This window comes from Hyla sarda, chromosome 2 (assembly GCF_029499605.1).
Source record: "Hyla sarda isolate aHylSar1 chromosome 2, aHylSar1.hap1, whole genome shotgun sequence".
Classification (NCBI taxonomy): domain Eukaryota; kingdom Metazoa; phylum Chordata; class Amphibia; order Anura; family Hylidae; genus Hyla; species Hyla sarda.
Genome location: NC_079190.1, coordinates 424,965,907 through 424,984,156, shown reverse-complemented (window position 1 = coordinate 424,984,156; position 18,250 = coordinate 424,965,907). Strand labels below are relative to the sequence as shown.

At 45.6% G+C, this 18,250-nt stretch overlaps 2 protein-coding genes across 8 annotated transcripts in view; one reads left to right on the top strand and one right to left on the bottom strand.

Annotated features, from left to right (window-relative positions):
- The window catches only part of LOC130356872 (interferon regulatory factor 6-like), a 50,164-nt gene extending 36,574 nt beyond the window's left edge, over positions 1-13,590 (bottom strand). Inside the window, exon 1 of the mRNA XM_056558946.1 lies at positions 13,289-13,590. Coding sequence (XP_056414921.1) covers positions 13,289-13,369 — 81 coding nt within the window. The 5' untranslated portion in view covers positions 13,370-13,590. The remainder of the gene's footprint in view (positions 1-13,288) is intronic.
- The window catches only part of C2H1orf74 (chromosome 2 C1orf74 homolog), an 87,301-nt gene that overhangs the window by 57,325 nt on the left and 11,726 nt on the right, over positions 1-18,250 (top strand). For 2 of the 7 annotated variants that reach the window (XM_056558969.1, XM_056558968.1), the window contains exon 3: positions 13,513-13,596. The exons of 4 other annotated variants lie outside the window; for them this stretch is intronic. The gene's annotated coding sequence lies outside the window, so the exon portion shown is untranslated. Of the gene's footprint in view, positions 1-10,404; positions 10,659-13,512; positions 13,597-18,250 lie in introns of those variants that run through there. One more of the 7 variants, XM_056558975.1, reaches the window with a different exon arrangement.

Below are 18,250 nucleotides of genomic sequence, written 5' to 3'. Positions count from 1 at the left end.
GGTTCCCGTATACGGCTGGGAGGAGGGGTGGGCGGGGCTTAATCGCGGATTCCCGACCGCAGGCAAAAATGTGGTTCGACCACGTTTTTGCCTGCGGTCGGGAAACCGCATACGGCCGAAAAAGCAGCCGACCGGAGGCTGCGGTTCACTACGGTCGGCTCATAGACATGCATTAAATACGGTTCCCGAATACGGCTGAGTGCGGGCGCCGTGATTAAGTTCCGCCCACCCCTCCTCCCAGCCGTATACGGGAACCGTAATTACAAACCGTAGTGTGAACCCAGTCTTATTCTTGTTAGGGTTAAGAAGGGGATTGTAAGTTCATTTACAGGAGATATATCATGCAGATAAAATTTTTCCCCTATTCTATGGATATGGGCTAAGTTTTTTCTGCATACTTCTTCTTTAAATTTTTGGGACAGTTCAGCAAAAATTTGAGACAGATCCATTATTTTACACTCTGGAAGAGGATCTTGGCAAGTATCAAATCTAGAAAATAAATAGTAAGTAAATACTGCCTGGCATACCGTACATTTATATGGGTATTTTCATCTCATCATGTCATGGCATATCGGTAGGGTGTGCTGTCACTCTTTGGTGAGGGTCTGACCTCAGGCAAGGCCTTATAGGTGAAGAATAGCAGGATTTGATGCTGTGTTCAGTTATTCAATTTACATTAAAATCTGCAGCATAAAATCCTGAATATCAAATATGCGCAGGATACTGTGAATATATCTTTAGGGTCTCATGTGCCATATTTTGTTGCATATTTTATTGTGTATTTGCTGCTACTACCCACAGAAGTCAATGGGTAGCAAAATCAGCTGCAAAAAATATGCAGCATAATATGGCACGAGACCCTACTCCACCCTTAGACATCTTTTGGATAGGGGATAAGATGTCTGATCAGAAGGGTCCCGCCGCTGCGGACCCCCGTGAATTCAGCTGCGGCACCCCAGACATCCGGTGCACTGAGCGAACTTTGATCTGTGCTGCATGACTAGCGATGTGGGACGGAAGCTCGAGACATCACGGTCACAGCCCCCTCGGGCTGACATGTCCCCTCCCATAGACTTGCACTGAGGGGGCGTGGCTAATACGCTACGAGCAGACTGTGACACCACGAGCCTCCAGCGCTGCACCCGATGCTCTAAATGAACACAGCAGTGAGATCACGGGGGTCCAGCTGCGGGGGTCCTGCCTTTGGATAGGGGATAAGATGTCTAGGGGCGGAGTACCTCTTTAAGGAGAAAGTGTAAGTAGTGGTGCTGCACTTTTTCCACAACTTCCTGTAACTTCTATGGAGCTACACAAATTGCAGAAACAGCCTATTATGTTCAAACTGAGGATTTCCGCATGGACCATGCACTGTCACTATATTATTTATATTATATATATTATTTATATTATATTATTTGTTCTTTTCAGCATAAATTCTGCAGCATAAATTCGTCAGCACAATTTTTGCAGTAAAAATTCAGCGCAGAATACTTATGACAGCAAGGTTCACACTTGTGAAGCTTGGGACAGAAAACTTCCGGAGCTTCCGCGTGCGGCCAGCTCTGCTGTCCCCATAGACGATAATGTCTGTGGAGCAGATTCCACCAGAACTTTGAGCAGGTTCAGTGAGGGGAATTTATCAAACCATTTAGACTGCTTTTTTCACCTACATTTGTTGCATGAAAAGTCACAGGCTGCCACCTGCAAAATTTTCTGCAACATTTCTTTTAGAACATTTAAATTTCATGATCATGAAATATTCTTATTTAGAGCACTTTGTGCAGTGGTCACTGATTTATCATGTGCGAATTTTTATGAAATGTCTCACAAATGTTGCATGGACCAGATTTAGAAGTTATCACAGGGCAGGTCACGCCCTGAGTCCTTAAGGACTCGGGAACGGGGGCGTACCCATACGGCCTGCGTCCTCAACTGGTTAAAATGAAAATTACCTTGATTATAGCTGATTTCTATAGAATGCAAATGTTAATGACAAAATGGAATGCCAATAGACTATAACAGGAAACAAAATTTAAAGGGGTTCTCCACCATAAGGTGATTTTAGTATGTACCTGGCAGACATGTAATGGACATGTTTAGGAAGGATCTGCGCTTATCTTTGGGCTAATTGGCTATGTTGTGAGATTACCATAACACTATGGCTAGCTTTTTGTGAAATTGTATTTCCTGTTTGACTTATGTTTTTTTTTTTTACCACAAATCCCACAATGCCATTTTCCTCCCTCTCACACATGAGCCACCCACCCATTAAAACAAAAGACCTATGGTTTTCCATCAGGGAGCCTACAGCTGTTGCATCAGTTGCAGATTGATATCTCTCCCACCAAGCGATCGCTCCACCCAATGAAGCACAGGCTCCCTGTCATCAGCTGACGAGTCAGGTCTCGGCCGCATTGCAAGCTGGGAAAAAGCCGAGACAACAGTAATTTTGTATGCTGTTAAAAATAAATAGTGGGGTGAAAATCACAGAAGAATTGTGAGAAAACCGTCACACACAGGGACAGACACTATATTATGAACTACCGTATTTTTCGTCCTATAGGACGCACCGGCGTATAAGACGCACCCAATTTTTAGGGGCAAAATCTAAAAAGATTAAGATTTTGAACCCAATAGTGGTCTTCAACCTGCGGACCTCCAGATGTTGCAAAACTACAACTCCCAGCATGCCCGGACAGCCGTTGGCTGTCCGGGCATGCTGGGAGTTGTAGTTTTGCAACATCTAGAGGTCCGCAGGTTGAAGACCACTGCAGGAGGAGGTAATACTCACGTGTCCCCGCCGCTCCAGACCCGTCACCGCTGCCCTGGATGTCGCTCCATCGCTGTCGCCGTGTCCCCGTCGCTCTGGAACGTCTCTGCTGCCGGCCTGGTATCCTTGCTCTCCGTCGCCGTCATCACGTCGTTATGCACGCCGACGCACGTACGCGACGACGTGATGACGAGGAAGGAGAGCGCCGGCCATACAGGGGATCCCTGAACGGAGAAGACACCGAGGAGGCAGGTAAGGTCCCCCCCGGTGTCCTGTAAGCACTAACCCGGCTATTCAGTCGGACTGTTCGGGACCGCCGCGGTGAAATCGCGGCAGTCCCGAACAGCCCGAATGAACAGCCAGGTTAGTGTCACTTTCCCTTCAGACGCGGCGGTCAGCTTTGATCGCCGCGTCTGAAGGGTTAATACAGGGCATCACCGCGATCGGTGATGTCCTGTATTAGCCGCGGGTCCCTGTATTAGCCGCAGGGACCGCCTCGATAGGGGTGTATTCGCCGTATAAGACGCACCGACTTTTTCCCCCCAGTTTTGGGGAAGAAAAAGTGCGTCTTATATGGCGAAAAATACGGTACACTATCTTTACAGCCCCTGTAGCATAGTCAAATAAAAAAAATTCCTGGAATACCTCTTTAATTCGTAGTGCGAACCATTTAAAATATTAAATATATCTTTAGCAGGTTTACTCTTCAAATTCAGTGGGATTACTTAAAATTGAGATTTAGTGGGTTTATCATTGATTTCTATGAAATGACAAGGGGAATGACACAATGAAATGCCCTTAAAGTATAATGGGAAGTAAAATATGAGCTCATTTGCGCGTACATAAGTGTTCCCTGGATAATGTAGAGTATTTAAAATTACCTGACATTAAAGTTGCTGAGTGTTAATGACAGAATGGAAGGCCCATAGTATATAATAGGAAACAAGATGGGACTTAGAGTCTGAACTGTCACAGAAGGCTTCATTCCCTGGGCTCCTGGAGAGACTACCTGGCCGACAGCCCCACCCCCACCCAACAGCTATTGGCCCAGGACTAGGAATGGGTTCTGATTTTGGGGTGGAGGATACATGGGGGCCGCTACAGGTCCATTCACACTACTGAATTTCCAAACTGAGAAATTCTGCTTAAAAATTCCCACAGTGGCCCGCACCGACTGAATTAGCCAGCAATGCATTCTGCTCATTATTCCGCTGAAAGAATTAACATGTTAATTTTTTCGACAGAAAGGAAAGCTCTGCTATGGAAATTCCGCAGTGTGCACTGTGCAGTGGAATCATATTGATTGCATTAGGACTCTGCTGCATCAGAATTTCCAAGTGGAATTGCTCCCTGGGACTCCCTAGCTCCTACCCGTCATCTTGGCCCTCCTCATGCATGGAGCGACTTCCGCCAAAGAGGTCTTCCCCTATTTTTTATGTACTTTAGACCTTCAGAGAATGGCAAGTAACTGGTTCACTCTCCGGCATGTAACCTTTCTAATTTATAAAATATGGCAGGATCATTGGATCAATAAAGCCCTTTATGCCTTCTGTCTTAACCCCATTCCTTGTATTCTGTAAACTCTTGTGAGCAGGGCCCTCACTCCTTCGGTTTGAATAGTTAGTGTGTAATGTTGTTATGTCTCATACTTGTCTTTATTTGTATCCCAAAATTGTTAAGTGCTGCGGAATCTGATGGCGCTTTATAAATAAAATTATTATTATTTATTTGATATGTTAAATGGTTCAGACTCCACATCCAAATTTGCTTTCCATTATAGTCTATGGGCATTACATTTTGTCATTCACCTTTGTATTCTATATAAAACAGCTGTAATCCCAGGTAATTTTCATTTTACAATATTCTATTATACCCAGGGAACTTTGTGGTAAAGGTTAAAGGACAAGCATCATGTCAAAAATAACGTATCTCCTATAGAAAATATAGGGGATAAGTTTTAGATTGCGGAAGGTCTAAGCACTGGGGCCCCTTGCGATTTTCTGCGTAGAGCCCCGGCTCTCCATTACAGCGGTACATCACAACCCCTGCCTGAAGTGGGGGCCGAATATGGAGGAAAAAAGCGGAGGTAGCGCCGGGTGCTGTGTAGGCCTTTAGCCGGCATAGGTGGGTACCCAGGTGGGGGTAGCGTATCCCTTGCTGGTGATGGTAGCTTGGTATGTAGGCCAGCAGCGTGTGGACGGAGCCCAGAGGAGAGTCCGTAGAGTAATGCAGAGGTATAAGAAAAAAGCTGCAGAGGCGCTCCCAAGGAAGTAACCCAAAGTCGTGGGTATTGATGAAGAATAAATAATTTATTTACAGCATAAGAAAATAATAAATAAAGCAAGACGCGTTTCGGGAGTCACAGCTCCCTTTCTCAATTGCAGGTAGTTGCTGTATGGCAAGGTAACAGGTATACGTGTTTAAATACGAAAAATGGCGCCAAAACCAGGTGAGCTGGTGACGTCATGGAGGGCGGGTACCGTGGCCAGATAAGGGCCGGGCACTAAGAACATACCCACTCCTTCAACTTCATAACTACCTACAATGATGACCACAAAAGCATCAAAAAGATCATTACAGACCACTGGAAGATCCTCCTGCTGGATCCCTTCCTCAAAGACATTCTACCACCCAGACCTAACATCACTTTCAGAAAAAACAGGTCTCTCAAAAATATGCTGGCACCCAGTAAACTGAGAGCACCAAAGAAACAGACCACTTTGCTGGACACCCCACCTATCACCGGCTCATAAAAGTGCAGTAAACCCCTTTGCAAATGCTGCAACAACATTGCAAACAAATGCACCAAATTCACCTGTAGGATCACCAACATCACCTACCCCATCAAGAGCTTCATCAACTGCAGCACCTCCTACGTGATCTACCTCCTCGAGTGCCCCTGTGGTCTTCAGTACGTCGGACGTACCATCCAACCACTGAATCAGCGCATCAACAAGCACAGATCCAATGTCACCAAGGGGTACCAACTCCACAGTGTCTCCAGGCATGGAGCGGAAAAGCACAGCAGCGACTTCAGGTGTCACACCATCACACCTATTGAACACATCTCTGCTGACACCGCCCACCGCTTCGCAGTACTGAGAAAACGTGAACATTTCTGGATCTTCACTCTCAAAACTTTGACACCCTCGGGTCTGAATGAATACATCGAAAACGTCACCTAATTCGCACCCACAGTCCACGCACTGATGCCCACTAGAGACAGCACAAGGCCCCGACGACATCGTGACAGCCGCACCAGATGCCTCCTCACTGCGGGACAAGCTTTAACCTGTCCAGCAAAACTCTCACTAAACACCATGAGAGTGGCCTCCAGAAAGGTCTGTCTCTTTGCCCATCAGCCAGACCCAATGACTTTACCCTGTTCCTGGACCTCAATGCCTACATCAGGAAATTAACTCTCAAAAGACATTTCAACCTACCGAGCCACTACGCCAAAGAGACACCTGCAACTGCACAGACATCGGCACCTGCCACAACTATTGATCCTCCACCGCATCACAGTGGACTCAAACCTAAATCTCAGTTCTTTCCAGCTCACCATAAAGGCAACTTCATCGACACCTTCGTCACTGGAGTATCTACCGATTTTGAGAGACTCTGTAAACCCTCCAACAAACCAAAAGGCTCCAGCAACCTCACATCTCAACAGAGGAAAGCCATTAAAGAACTGGCAGATGACCCCGACATTGTCATCAAAACAGCTGACAAAGGCGGTGGCATTGTCCTACTCAACAGAACAGACTACCTGAAGGAATCACACGACCGCACCTTCTACAGAAAGTTGGCAAGAAACCCCATCACTGACCAACAGAAAGAACTCAGCAAACTACTCAGCCATGGTCTAACAGATGGTATCATCACCAAGCAGGAGTACAACTACATTAACATCACAGAACCGGACACCCCGTTGTTCTACTACCTTCCTAAAGTCCACAAAGATCAAAAGAACTCGCCCTGCAGACCTATCATCGCCGGCATCAACTCCCTGACATTGAATCTGTCACAGTACGTGGACGTCATCCTACAGCCATACGTCCAAGCGCTACCCTCTTACACCAGGGACACCACAGACTTTATCAACTCAATCCTCGATGTTAAGTGGGAAAGTCATTACAGCCTCTTGACTATGGACATTATCTCACCGTATACTATCATTGACCACCACCTGGGCATTGCCTCAGTATCCCATTTTCTCCAAAGTGATCCAACTATGCCACCACTCCAGCGCCAATTCATCTTGGACAGCATCCTCTTCATCCTGCAGAACAACACGTTCCAGTTCAACAGCAGCATCTACCACCAGTGCTGTGGCACAGCGATGGGGAGCCGATTCGCACCTAGTCTCGCTAACCTCTTCATGGGACACTTTGAGGACACTGTACTGTACAGACATGAACTTTTCAAACACTGCATACTAGACAAAAGATACAAAGATGACATCTTCATCATCTGGGACAGCTCTAAGGACAATCTTAACAACTTCCTCACGTCCCTCAATGACAACTCCTGGAACATCCAGTTCACCTCTAACCACTCAGAGGACTCCATCGAATACTTGGATGTAAGTAATGTAAGACCAAGACCTACTTCAAGTCAGTGGATGGGAACAGCTACCTCAACTATGACAGCTGCCACTTTAAGACAAGTGCAGTAAACCCCTTTGCAAATGCTGCAACAACATTGCAAACAAATGCACCAAATTCACCTGTAGGATCACCAACATCACCTACCCCATCAAGAGCTTCATCAACTGCAGCATCTCCTACGTGATCTACCTCCTCGAGTGCCCCTGTGGTCTTCAGTACGTCGGACGTACCATCCAACCACTGAATCAGCGCATCAACAAGCACAAATCCCATAATAAAGTCTGACACCGGCATCCTGACAGCGCTACAACACTTCCCTCTTCATGATTGGTCGCCGCCGGGACCTGCCCAGCAGCTATTGGTCGCATTCTTCAAAATGGATTTGCCGCCGACACCTCTAGGAATCTCCCGTAGAGGATATACACGTCTTCATTCTGATTGGCCGCCACCAGGACCCCTCCAGCAGCGATTAGCTGACACCTTTGAACTTTCCTTTACCGCCACCAGCGGCAGAGACTTACTACCTGGACTTTTACGCCCCACCTTTGATTGGCTCTTCTCACATCATGAGCAGCCAATCAGCATCCAGCCCAACATTCCCCTTCACCATCGGACCTTATCCCCATATGGCCTAATTCCCCTATGACAGCGTAACTATACAAAGCCATGTACGGCTCGCTCCTGATTGGCCACCTCTTCACCATCTCACAGCAAGCGACCAATCAGCTTTGAGAGGCTCGTCTCCATTCATTCTCCACAGCGGCAACCCTGCACTACGATGACAGCCTCCTCCCCCTGCCTCCTGATTGGTCCCACAGACGCCGGCAGTTTCCTGATTGGTCGCCACTACGAACTATTCTCGCGGTTCTGTTTGAACCTCTCAATACTCCCGTAAAAGACTATACCTATGCATTTTGACATGTTTTTTTGTGGTTTTCATGCTCCTTTATTGATTATGTTTATTATGTAGGTCCTCAGTGCCCGGCCCTTACCTGGCCCCAGCACCCGCCCTCCATGACGTCGCCAGCTCACCTGGTTTTGGCGCCATTTTTCGTATTTAAACACGTACACCTGTTACCTTGCCATACAGCAACTACCTGCAATTGAGAAAGGGAGCTGTGACTCCCGAAACACGTCTTGCTTTATTTATTATTTTCTTATGCTGTAAATAAATTATTTATTCTTCATCATTACCCACGACTTCGGGTTACTTCCTTGGGAGCGCCTCCGCAACTTTTTTCTTATACCTCTGAAGTGGGGGCCGCCACACCCCTGCCAGAAGAGGGGGCCGCCACACCCCCTCCATATAGCTCTATAGGAGAGCGGTTTGGCAATCTTTGGCTTTCCCATATTGCTAATATACCGGGGGCGTGGCGGCCCCCGCTTTGGGCAGGGGTCGTGACACACCGCTGTAAAGGAGAGCAGGGATAGGGGATTCTTCTTTTTATGATACTTGTCCTTGTCCTTTCCTACATAACACAAATTTATGTGCAAATGTCTACGGCCATTCCATTCTGTCATCCCCCTTGTCATTGCATAGAAACCAATGATAATAACATTTAATCTCAATTTTAGATAACCCCACTGAATTTGAAGTGTATTTCTTCTAAAGATTTACTTGATATGTCAAATGGTTTAGACTCCAAATCAAATTTTACTTCCCATTCCATTCTACCATTCTCCTGTCATTCCATAGAAAACAGCTATAATCCGAGGTAATTTTAATTTTACAATGTGCTACTATACTTGAGGAATACATGTGGTAAATTTTAATTTGATATGTTAAATGGTTTAGACTAGGGATCGACCGATATCGATTTTTTTGGGTCGATACCGATAATCTGTCGCCTTTCAGGCCGATAGCCGATAACTTATACAGATATTCTGGTATAAGTTATCGGCTATTTCAAACCCCCCCCCCCCCCTGGCGGGGCAGAGGCCGTTGCAGATCAATGATTTAAAGCAGGCGCTTTAAATCAATGAACTGCAGCGGCTTTTACGGTGCCAGAGACCGCCGCCACCCGCTTCTTTCCCCCTGCCTGTCCTGGGGTCCTGAGTCTAACCACCACAGTTGCCCCATCGCCTTCCCCCCCATCCTCTGCCCACATACCGCCGCTGCCCCATTGCTTCCCCCTATCCTCTGCCCACATACCTCCGATGCCCCATTGCCTCCCCCATCCTGGGGTCCGCGATCCTTCTGACTCCGTCCGCGTCCTGCGCTGTCACTGTGCGCACTGACGGTGACGTCCCTCGTCATTACGTAGCGCAGCGCACAGCAATAGCGCAGGAGCCAGAAGGATCGCGGACCCCCGGGAACAGGTAATTATAACACCGGGGATGGGGCGGCGGCGACGGTGTGTGGGCAGAGGATGGGGGGGGGGTGATGGGGCGGCGGTATGTGGGCAGAGGATGGGGGAGGCAATGGGGCAGCGGCGGTGGTATGTGGGCAGAGGATGGGGGGAGGCAATGGGGCAGCGGCGGTGATGGTCGTCTCTCGCCCGGGGGGCGGGGCGGGGGGGCATTATCGGCATATCGGCAAGGTAATTGCTGATACCGATAATGTCCAAAATCGCGATTATCAGCCGACAATATTGGCCAAACTGATAATCGGTCGATCCCTAGTTTAGACTCCACATCGCATTTTGCTTTCCATTATAGTCTATGGGCATTCGATTCTGTCATCCCCTTGTCATTTCATAGAAACCAATTATAATTCCACTTCATCTCAATTTAAAAAAATCCCACTGAATTTGAAGAGTAAACCTGCTTAAGATTTATTCGATATGTTAAATGGTTCAGACTAGGGCTGCAGCTAACAATTATTTTAATAATCGATTAGTTGTCGATAATTTAAATGATAATTCAATTAATCGGAAAAAAAACACCTAAATGACAAAAAAAAAAGCCATATTTAAACTGTTTCTAGGATGTGATGTGACCAAAAAGCAGCAATTTTGGACTTACGTTTATGTTGGTTGCTGTACAGATCATTAACAATATATTTTAATAGTTCAGACAGTTACCCACGCAGCAATATCAAATATGTAATTATTTTTTTTTTGATTAGTCTGTACACTCCTATATGGGGTGTTGGGTGAGGATAATGTGCAGTTAACCTTTTCGTGATGCCAGGGCACAGTTAGCACCATCCGAGTTTGAGCCAGCTTCTCCTGTGCCAGGCACGGGGCAATAAATACTCTGACACAAGGTTACTGAAAAATGGCTTTACTGAGGCAGAATAGATGGTCAAATCTGTTACAGCTTTGATTGGTGCAAAGGTAGGTTCACAGTAAACCTTGTTAGATTGAGGCCTCCTCAGATCTCCTCACACTCTCTTCAGACTTTCTCCAAGACTGTACCTCAGGAGTTCAGCTCACAACAGGACTGGAGCAAGACTGATCACAAAACAAAGTGAAACTAAAAACTGGCAGACTCCTCCCCCCCTACTCTATATATGTATATATGGGGGCAATTCTGAGGACTCCCACTGAGCAGATCACCTGATTCACCTGATTCAACTCCTTCACACTCCCTAACAACAGTATTAAAGCAACAGTTACATGGAAAATTCCAGAACATTAACCATATCATAACATTACTGTATACTGTGTGGGCCCATGATGGACACTGAAGGCAACATCTGCCATACAGGATGGCAGGATATGATATTCTGTACTGGGTCACCACATATACACATTAGGTTTAGGCACATTAGGCAGCCCCCACAATAGGTTAGGCGGCAGATGTATTAATAGGTCTGTAGTAAATATAGACCCTACAGAAGGTTCAGATGATAAATCTTCACAGCTAGATAGTTGCCACAGCAATACCTATTTACGAAATAAAAAAAAATAATAAAAAAAATGTATATTTATGAATCTAACAGTATCGTTGTTGCCACGGCAATACATGTATATCAATAGCTGCATTTAACTAAGGCTTAAATTGCACTCAGATGGTGCGAATCCTAACCATATGAGTCAATGTACCTATAATAGTTGTCCCATGAGGAAACTGCTAGATACAGTGGAAATGCGTTGGGCTTTGAACTATATATTGGTGCATTATTACATTTAATTCTATTTTATGGGTCACTACTGGTGGATTTTACAAGTATACCATTAAAAGTTATATTTTAGAGCACTTCCTATGGGTTGTTTTTCCCCCCTTATGATGTCATAGGAGGCAGATGTCCCTGTTAAGGACCACGGGCGTATCTATACATCCTGGGTCCTTTCCCTTTCTATAATGCGGGGCCATGACGGGGCCATAGCGGATCGGGCCCGGCCTTTAACAACAGCTGGGACCCGCGGCTAATAGCGCGTGGCACTGATCGCTGTGCCGCGCGCTATTAACCCTTTAGATGCGGTGTTCAAAGTTGATCGCCATGTCTAAAATGAAACTAAACTACCCTCGACTAGCTCAGGGGGCTGTTCGGGACCGCCGCAGTGAAATCGAGGCATCCCAAACAGCTGTAGGACACGAGGAGGGTCCCCTTACCTGCCTCCTGGTGTCCGATTGCCGAATGACTGCTCAGCGCCTGAGATCCAGGCATGAGCAGTCAAGCAGCAGAATCATCGATCAATGGTTTCCTATGAGAAACCATTGATCAATGTAAAAGATCAGTGTGTGCAGTGTTATAGCCCCCTATGGGAGCTATAACATTGCAAAAAAAAAAATGGAAAAAAAAAGTTAATACAGATCATTTAACCCCTTCCCTAATAAAAGTTTGAATCACCCCCCTTTTCCCATAAAAAAAACAACTGTGTAAATAAAAATAAACATATGTGGTATCGCCACGTGCGGAAATGTCCGAATTATAAAAATATATCGTTAATTAAACTACACAGTCAATGCTGTATGCGCAAAAAAAAATCCCAAATAGCGTATTTTTGGTCACTTTTAGAGATGAGCGAATTTACAGTAAATTTGATTCGTCACGAACTTCTTGGCTCGGCAGTTGATGACTTATCCTGCATAAATTAGTTCAGCTTTCAGGTGCTCCCGTGGGCTGGAAAAGGTGGATACAGTCCTAGGAGACTCTTTCCTAAGACTGTATCCACCTTTTCCAGCCCACCGGAGCACCTGAAAGCTGAACTCATTTATGCAGGATAAAGTCAGCAACTGCCGAGCCGAGAAGTTCGTGACAAATCGAATTTACTGTAAGTTCGCTCATCTCTAGTCACTTTTGATATCATGAAAAAAATTATAAAAAGTGATCAAAAAGTCTGATCAATATACAAAAATGGTACAGCTAAAATATTCAGATCATGGTGCAAAAAAAAAGCCCTCATACCGCCCCGTACACGAAAAAATAAAAAAAACCTTATAGGGGTCAGAATAAAGAGAATATGTAATTTTTACCGAAAAATTTACTGCGTAGAAACGGAAGCCCCCAAAAGTAAAAAAATTGTGTTTTTTCTTCAAATTTTGTCGCGCAATGATTTTTTTCCGTCTCGTAGATTCTTGGGTAAAATGACTGATGTCATTACAAAGTAGAATTGGTGGCGCAAAAAATAAGCCATCATATGGATTTGTAGGTGCAAAATTGAAAGAGTTATGATTTTTTAAAGGCAAGGAGCAAAAAACGAAAATGCAAAAACGGAAAAACCCCGGTCCTTAAAGAATTAATGATAAGGTAGCAAGAATTCTTGGCTACTGTTCTGTTCACTATGGGGTAGATTTATCAAAACCTATGCAAAGGAAAAGTTGCCCAGTTGCACATAGCAACCAATCAGATCGCTTCTTTCATTTTGCAGAGGCCTTGCTAAAAATGAAAGAAGCGATCTGCTTTGTTGCTATGGGCAACTGGGCAACTTTTCCTCTGGACAGGTTTTGATAAATCTCCCCCTATGAGTTTTCGGAACATAGCCACAAGTGGTGGCCATGAAGACCTTTCCAACAATACCTCATTTGTCCAAATTGGTCCAGCCGTTCTCCAGTAATTGCCGCCCAAAGGAGTAAGCAGCATAGAGACTACATTTCCCATGATTCCCTGCTCCTACTTCCTGTAAACTGCTGCCCTCCCCCTGCTCTCCCCCAAAAGGAAATTATAATGAAGTGCCGCCCTCAGCTCCCTCTCATGTCATCATCCCCTCCCATCCTCACCACATGTTCTCCCCTGTCCAATAGGAGAGCACGCTGCAATGTAATCACACTGCTTACTACAGTGTAGGGGCCGGAGCGTGGAGGAAGAAGTAACATCATCTGAAAATGGTAAAACACTAAGCTTTCCCTATAAAACAACATTGTCTCACAGGGTGTCTCCAGCTGTTGCAACACTACATCCCTGACAGTAGGGTTGCCACCTGGCCAGTATTTTATATTAAAAATACCGGCAATGCAATGTCCGGTATTTATCCAACCAATCCTTCAACTCCCGGAATGTTGTACCATAATCTATGCCAGTGTTTCCCAACCAGAGTGTCTCCAGCTGTTGCAAAATTACAACTCCCAGCATGCTCTGACAGCCAGCGGCTGTCCGGGCATACTGGGGGTTGTAGTTTTGCAACAGCTGGAGGCACCCAGAGTTGGGAAACACTGATCTATACTATATACTACTATATAGTCCAACATGTTGTAAGTTGTAGTTGTGCAACAGCTGGAGGTGCCCCTGGTTGGGAAACACTGACCTATACTATATAGTCCAACATGCTGGGAGTTGTAGTTTTGCAACAGCTGGAGGTGCCCCTGGTTGGAAAACACTGACCTATACTGTATACTACTATACAGTCCAACATGCTGGGAGTTGTAGTTTTGCAGCAGCTGGAGGCACCCCTGGTTGGCAAACACTGACCTATACTATATACTACTATATAGTCCAACATGCTGGGAGTTGTAGTTTTGCAACAGCTGGAGGTGCCCCTGGTTGGAAAACACTGACCTATACTGTATACTACTATACAGTCCAACATGCTGGGAGTTGTAGTTTTGCAGCAGCTGGAGGCACCCCTGGTTGGGAAACACTGACCTATACTATATACTACTATATAGTTCAACATGCTGGGAGTTGTAGTTTTTGTTTGGGGCAGCTGCTGAGTCACAGGCTGTATCAGGGCATGCTGGGAGTTGTAGTTAGTATCTAACTGCAACTCTTGAATTTAATTTAAAAAAAAGTCAAAAAGTCACATCAAAACAAAAATAGTACTGTGAAAACTACAGACCGGGGCACAAAAAAATGAGCCCTCATTCAGGCCCGTATAAGGAGAAATAAAAAAGTTATAGGGGATAAATTCCCCCGCATATGTGTATCCTGTGATGTCACGCATATATAATTAATTATGCTAATTTTTTTGCAACAAAGGTGGCAACCCTACCTGACAGCCTTATGCTGTCCGGTCATGCTGGGAGTTGCAGGGGTGCCTTCAGCTGTTGCAAGACTACAACTTCCAACATGCCTTTTCAGTGGTCCCTCCAGCAGTACCAAGACTACAACTCCCAGCATGCCTTGTAAGCTATTTGCTGTCCGGTCATGCTGGGAGTTGCAAGGGTGCCTCTACAACTCCCAGCACACCTTGACAGCATAAGGCTGACACCTCATCCATGTCAGGAACTGTCCAGAGTAGGAGGAAATCCTCAAAGTGAACCTCTCTTGCTCTGGACAGCTCCTGACATGGACAGAGGTGTCAGCATAGAGCACTATGGTGAAACAGAAAGGAAATTCAAAAAGAAAAGAACCTCTGTAGTATACAGCAGCTAATAAGTACTGAAAGGATTGTGATTTTTTTAATAGAAGTAATTTACAAATCTGTTCAATATTCTGGCACCAGTTGTGATTTAAAAAAAAAATGTTTTCCAATCCCCTTAAAATCCTGTGCATCAAATCTGTGCAGGATACTGTACGTGTGAATAGACCCTTAACCTTTTAAGGATCCAGAGCGTACCTGTACGCCCTGAGTCCACTCCCTTTCTATAACGCGAGGCTGTGCACTATTAACCCTTTAGATGCGGCATTCAAAGTTGATCGCCACGTCTAAAGTGAAAGTAAACCTCAGCTCAGATGGCTGTTCGGGACCATCACGGCGAAATCACGGTTTCCCGAACAGCTGGAGAACACAAGGAGGGTCCCTACCTTCCTCCTCACTGTCCGATCGCCGAATGACTGCTCAGTGCCTGAGATCCAGGCACAAGCAGTCAAGCGGCAGAATCATCGATCAGTGGTTTCCTATGAGAAATCATTGATCAATGTAATAGATCAGTGTGTGCAGTGTTATAGTCCCCTATGGGAGCTATAACATTGCAAAAAAAAAAAGTGAAAAAAAAGTAAATAAAGATCATTTAACCCCTCCCCTAATAAATGTTTGAATCACCCCCCTTTTCCCATCTAAAAAAAAAAAACTGTGTAAATAAAAATAAACATATGTGGTATTGCCGCTTGTGGAAATGTCAGAATTATAAAAATATATAATTAATTAAACCTCATGGTCAATGGCGTACATGCAAAAAAAAATCCAAAGTCCAAAATAGTGCATTTTTGGTCACTTTTATATCATGAAAAAATGAATAAAAAGCAATCAAAAATTCAGAACAATACAAAAATGGTACCGCTAAAAACTTCAGATCACAGTGCAAAAAATTAGCTCTCATACCGCCACATACGCAGAAAAATAAAAAAAAGTTATAGAGGTCAGAAGATGACAATTTTAAATGTATACATTTTCCTGCATGTAGTTATGATTTTTTCCAGAAGTACGACAAAATCAAACCGGCGATTCCGGGTCAAGCACGTCTCCGGTGAACCGGAAAAAAAAATAGGGTGAAGACAGCCCCATTCTCCCTTACCCAGCAGGAGTAAGGTGGCACAGGTGCCACCTCACGATCACGTGATTGATAAGTCGGAATGACCGACCAATCACTACCCTGTTGGACGGTGATCGGGGGGGGGGGGGGGGGGCAGGTGAGGGTCTCCTACCTTTCCCTGGCCCAGCGGGGGTCCCCTCAGGAGCGTTGGCATTGGACAGGAGCGGTGGCGGTCCCAACAGGACAGATGGCAGTATACAGCAGGAGGTGAGGCCTGTTCACCTCCTGCTGTTGCTTAGCAAAAACTCTCAGCGTGCACAACCAAAGGGCATTCTGGGAGTTGTAGTTTTGCAACAGCTGGAGGCACATTTTTTCTATGAAAAAGTGTGCATCCAGCTGTTGCAAAATTACAACTCTCAGCATGCCCTTTGACTGTTAATGCATGCTGAGTGTTGCAGTTTTGCAACAGCTGGAGACACATTGGTTGTGAAACAGAGTTTGTGTCCTAACTCAGTGTTTCGCTACCAGTGTGCCTCCAGCTGTTGCAAAAATACAACTCCCAGCATGCAATGAGAGACTGTACATGCTGGGAGTTCTAGTTTTGCAACAGCTGGAGGCACACTGGTTACAAAACACTGAGTTAAGTAACAAACTCTGTGGTACACAACCAATGTGCCTCCAGCTATTGCATAACTACAACTCCCAGCATGAATGGTCTGTGTGTATGCTGGGATTTGTAGTCCCTGTTATGTGTGTGTGTGTATTCTGGGAGTTGTAGTCCCTGTTAGGTGTGTGTGTGTGTGTATGCTGGGAGTTGTAGTCCCTGTTAGGTGTGTGTGTAGGATGGGAGTTGTAGTCCCTGTTAGGTGTGTGTATGTATGCTGGGAGTTGTAGTCCCTGTTAGGTGTGTGTGTGCTGGGAGTTGTAGTCCCTGTTATGTGTGTATGTTGGGAGTTGTAGTCCCTGTTAGGTGTGTGCGTATGCTGGGAGTTGTAGTCCCTTTTAGGTGTGTGTGTGTGTGTGTGTGTGTCTGTATGCTGGGAGTATTAGTCCCTGTTAGGTGTGTGTGTGTGTGTGTGCTGGGAGTTGTAGTCCCTGTTAGGTGTGTGTGTATGCTGGGAGTTGTAGTCCCTGTTAGGTGTGTGTGTGTATATGCTGGGAGTTGTAGTCCCTGTAAGGTGTGTGTATGCTGGGAGTTGTAGTTCCTGTTAGGTGTGTGTGTGTGTGCTGGGAGTTGTAGTCCCTGTTAGGTGTGTGTGTATGCTGGGAGTTGTAGTCCCTGTTAAGTGTGTGTGTATGCTGGGAGTTGTAGTCCCTGTTAGGTGTGTGTTTATGCTGGGAGTTGTAGTCCCTGTTAGGTGTGTGTGTGTGTGTGTGTGTGTGTGTATATGCTGGGAGTTGTAGTCCCTGTAAGGTGTGTGTATGCTGGGAGTTGTAGTTCCTGTTAGGTGTGTGTGTGTGTGTGTGTGTGTGTGTGCTGGGAGTCGTAGTCCCTGTTAGGTGTGTGTGTATGCTGGGAGTTGTAGTGCCTGTTAGGTGTGTGTATGCTGGAAGTTGTAGTCCCTGTTAGGTGTGTGTATGCCTTTGTTTCGCAACACTGGTGTATGCCCTGTATCGGTGTGGGGAACAACTCCCAGGAGACTACAGAGGCAGCTGCTGGTGATATACCACAGACTGAAGACTCCTAAATGACACATGCTGGGAGTTGTAGTCCCTTTTGTGTGTGTATGCCAGTGTATCCCAACCAGTGCTGAGTTATATTAGTGTTCTGTGTATAATGCTGTGTGTGTATATATATATATATATATATATACCTATGTGTATATATATATATTAGTGTGCTGTGTATAACGCAGGTTTCCTCAGGCTGCAAGGGGAGGGCGAACTGCACGGGCTGGTTTCCGCTTTTTCATGGGGTGTTCATTAGCCCCATAAAAAGGACATAGAAATGAATGGGGTTTGTACAGGACATGAATATCACTGTATGAACCCTGTACATTTCTAGGTCAGCGTTCATACCGGGACGTAGAAATGCACGGGGATCATACAGGGAAGCAGAGATGCACGGGGTTCATACAGGGAAGCAGAGATGCACGGGGTTCATACAGGGAAGCAGAGATGCACGGGGTTC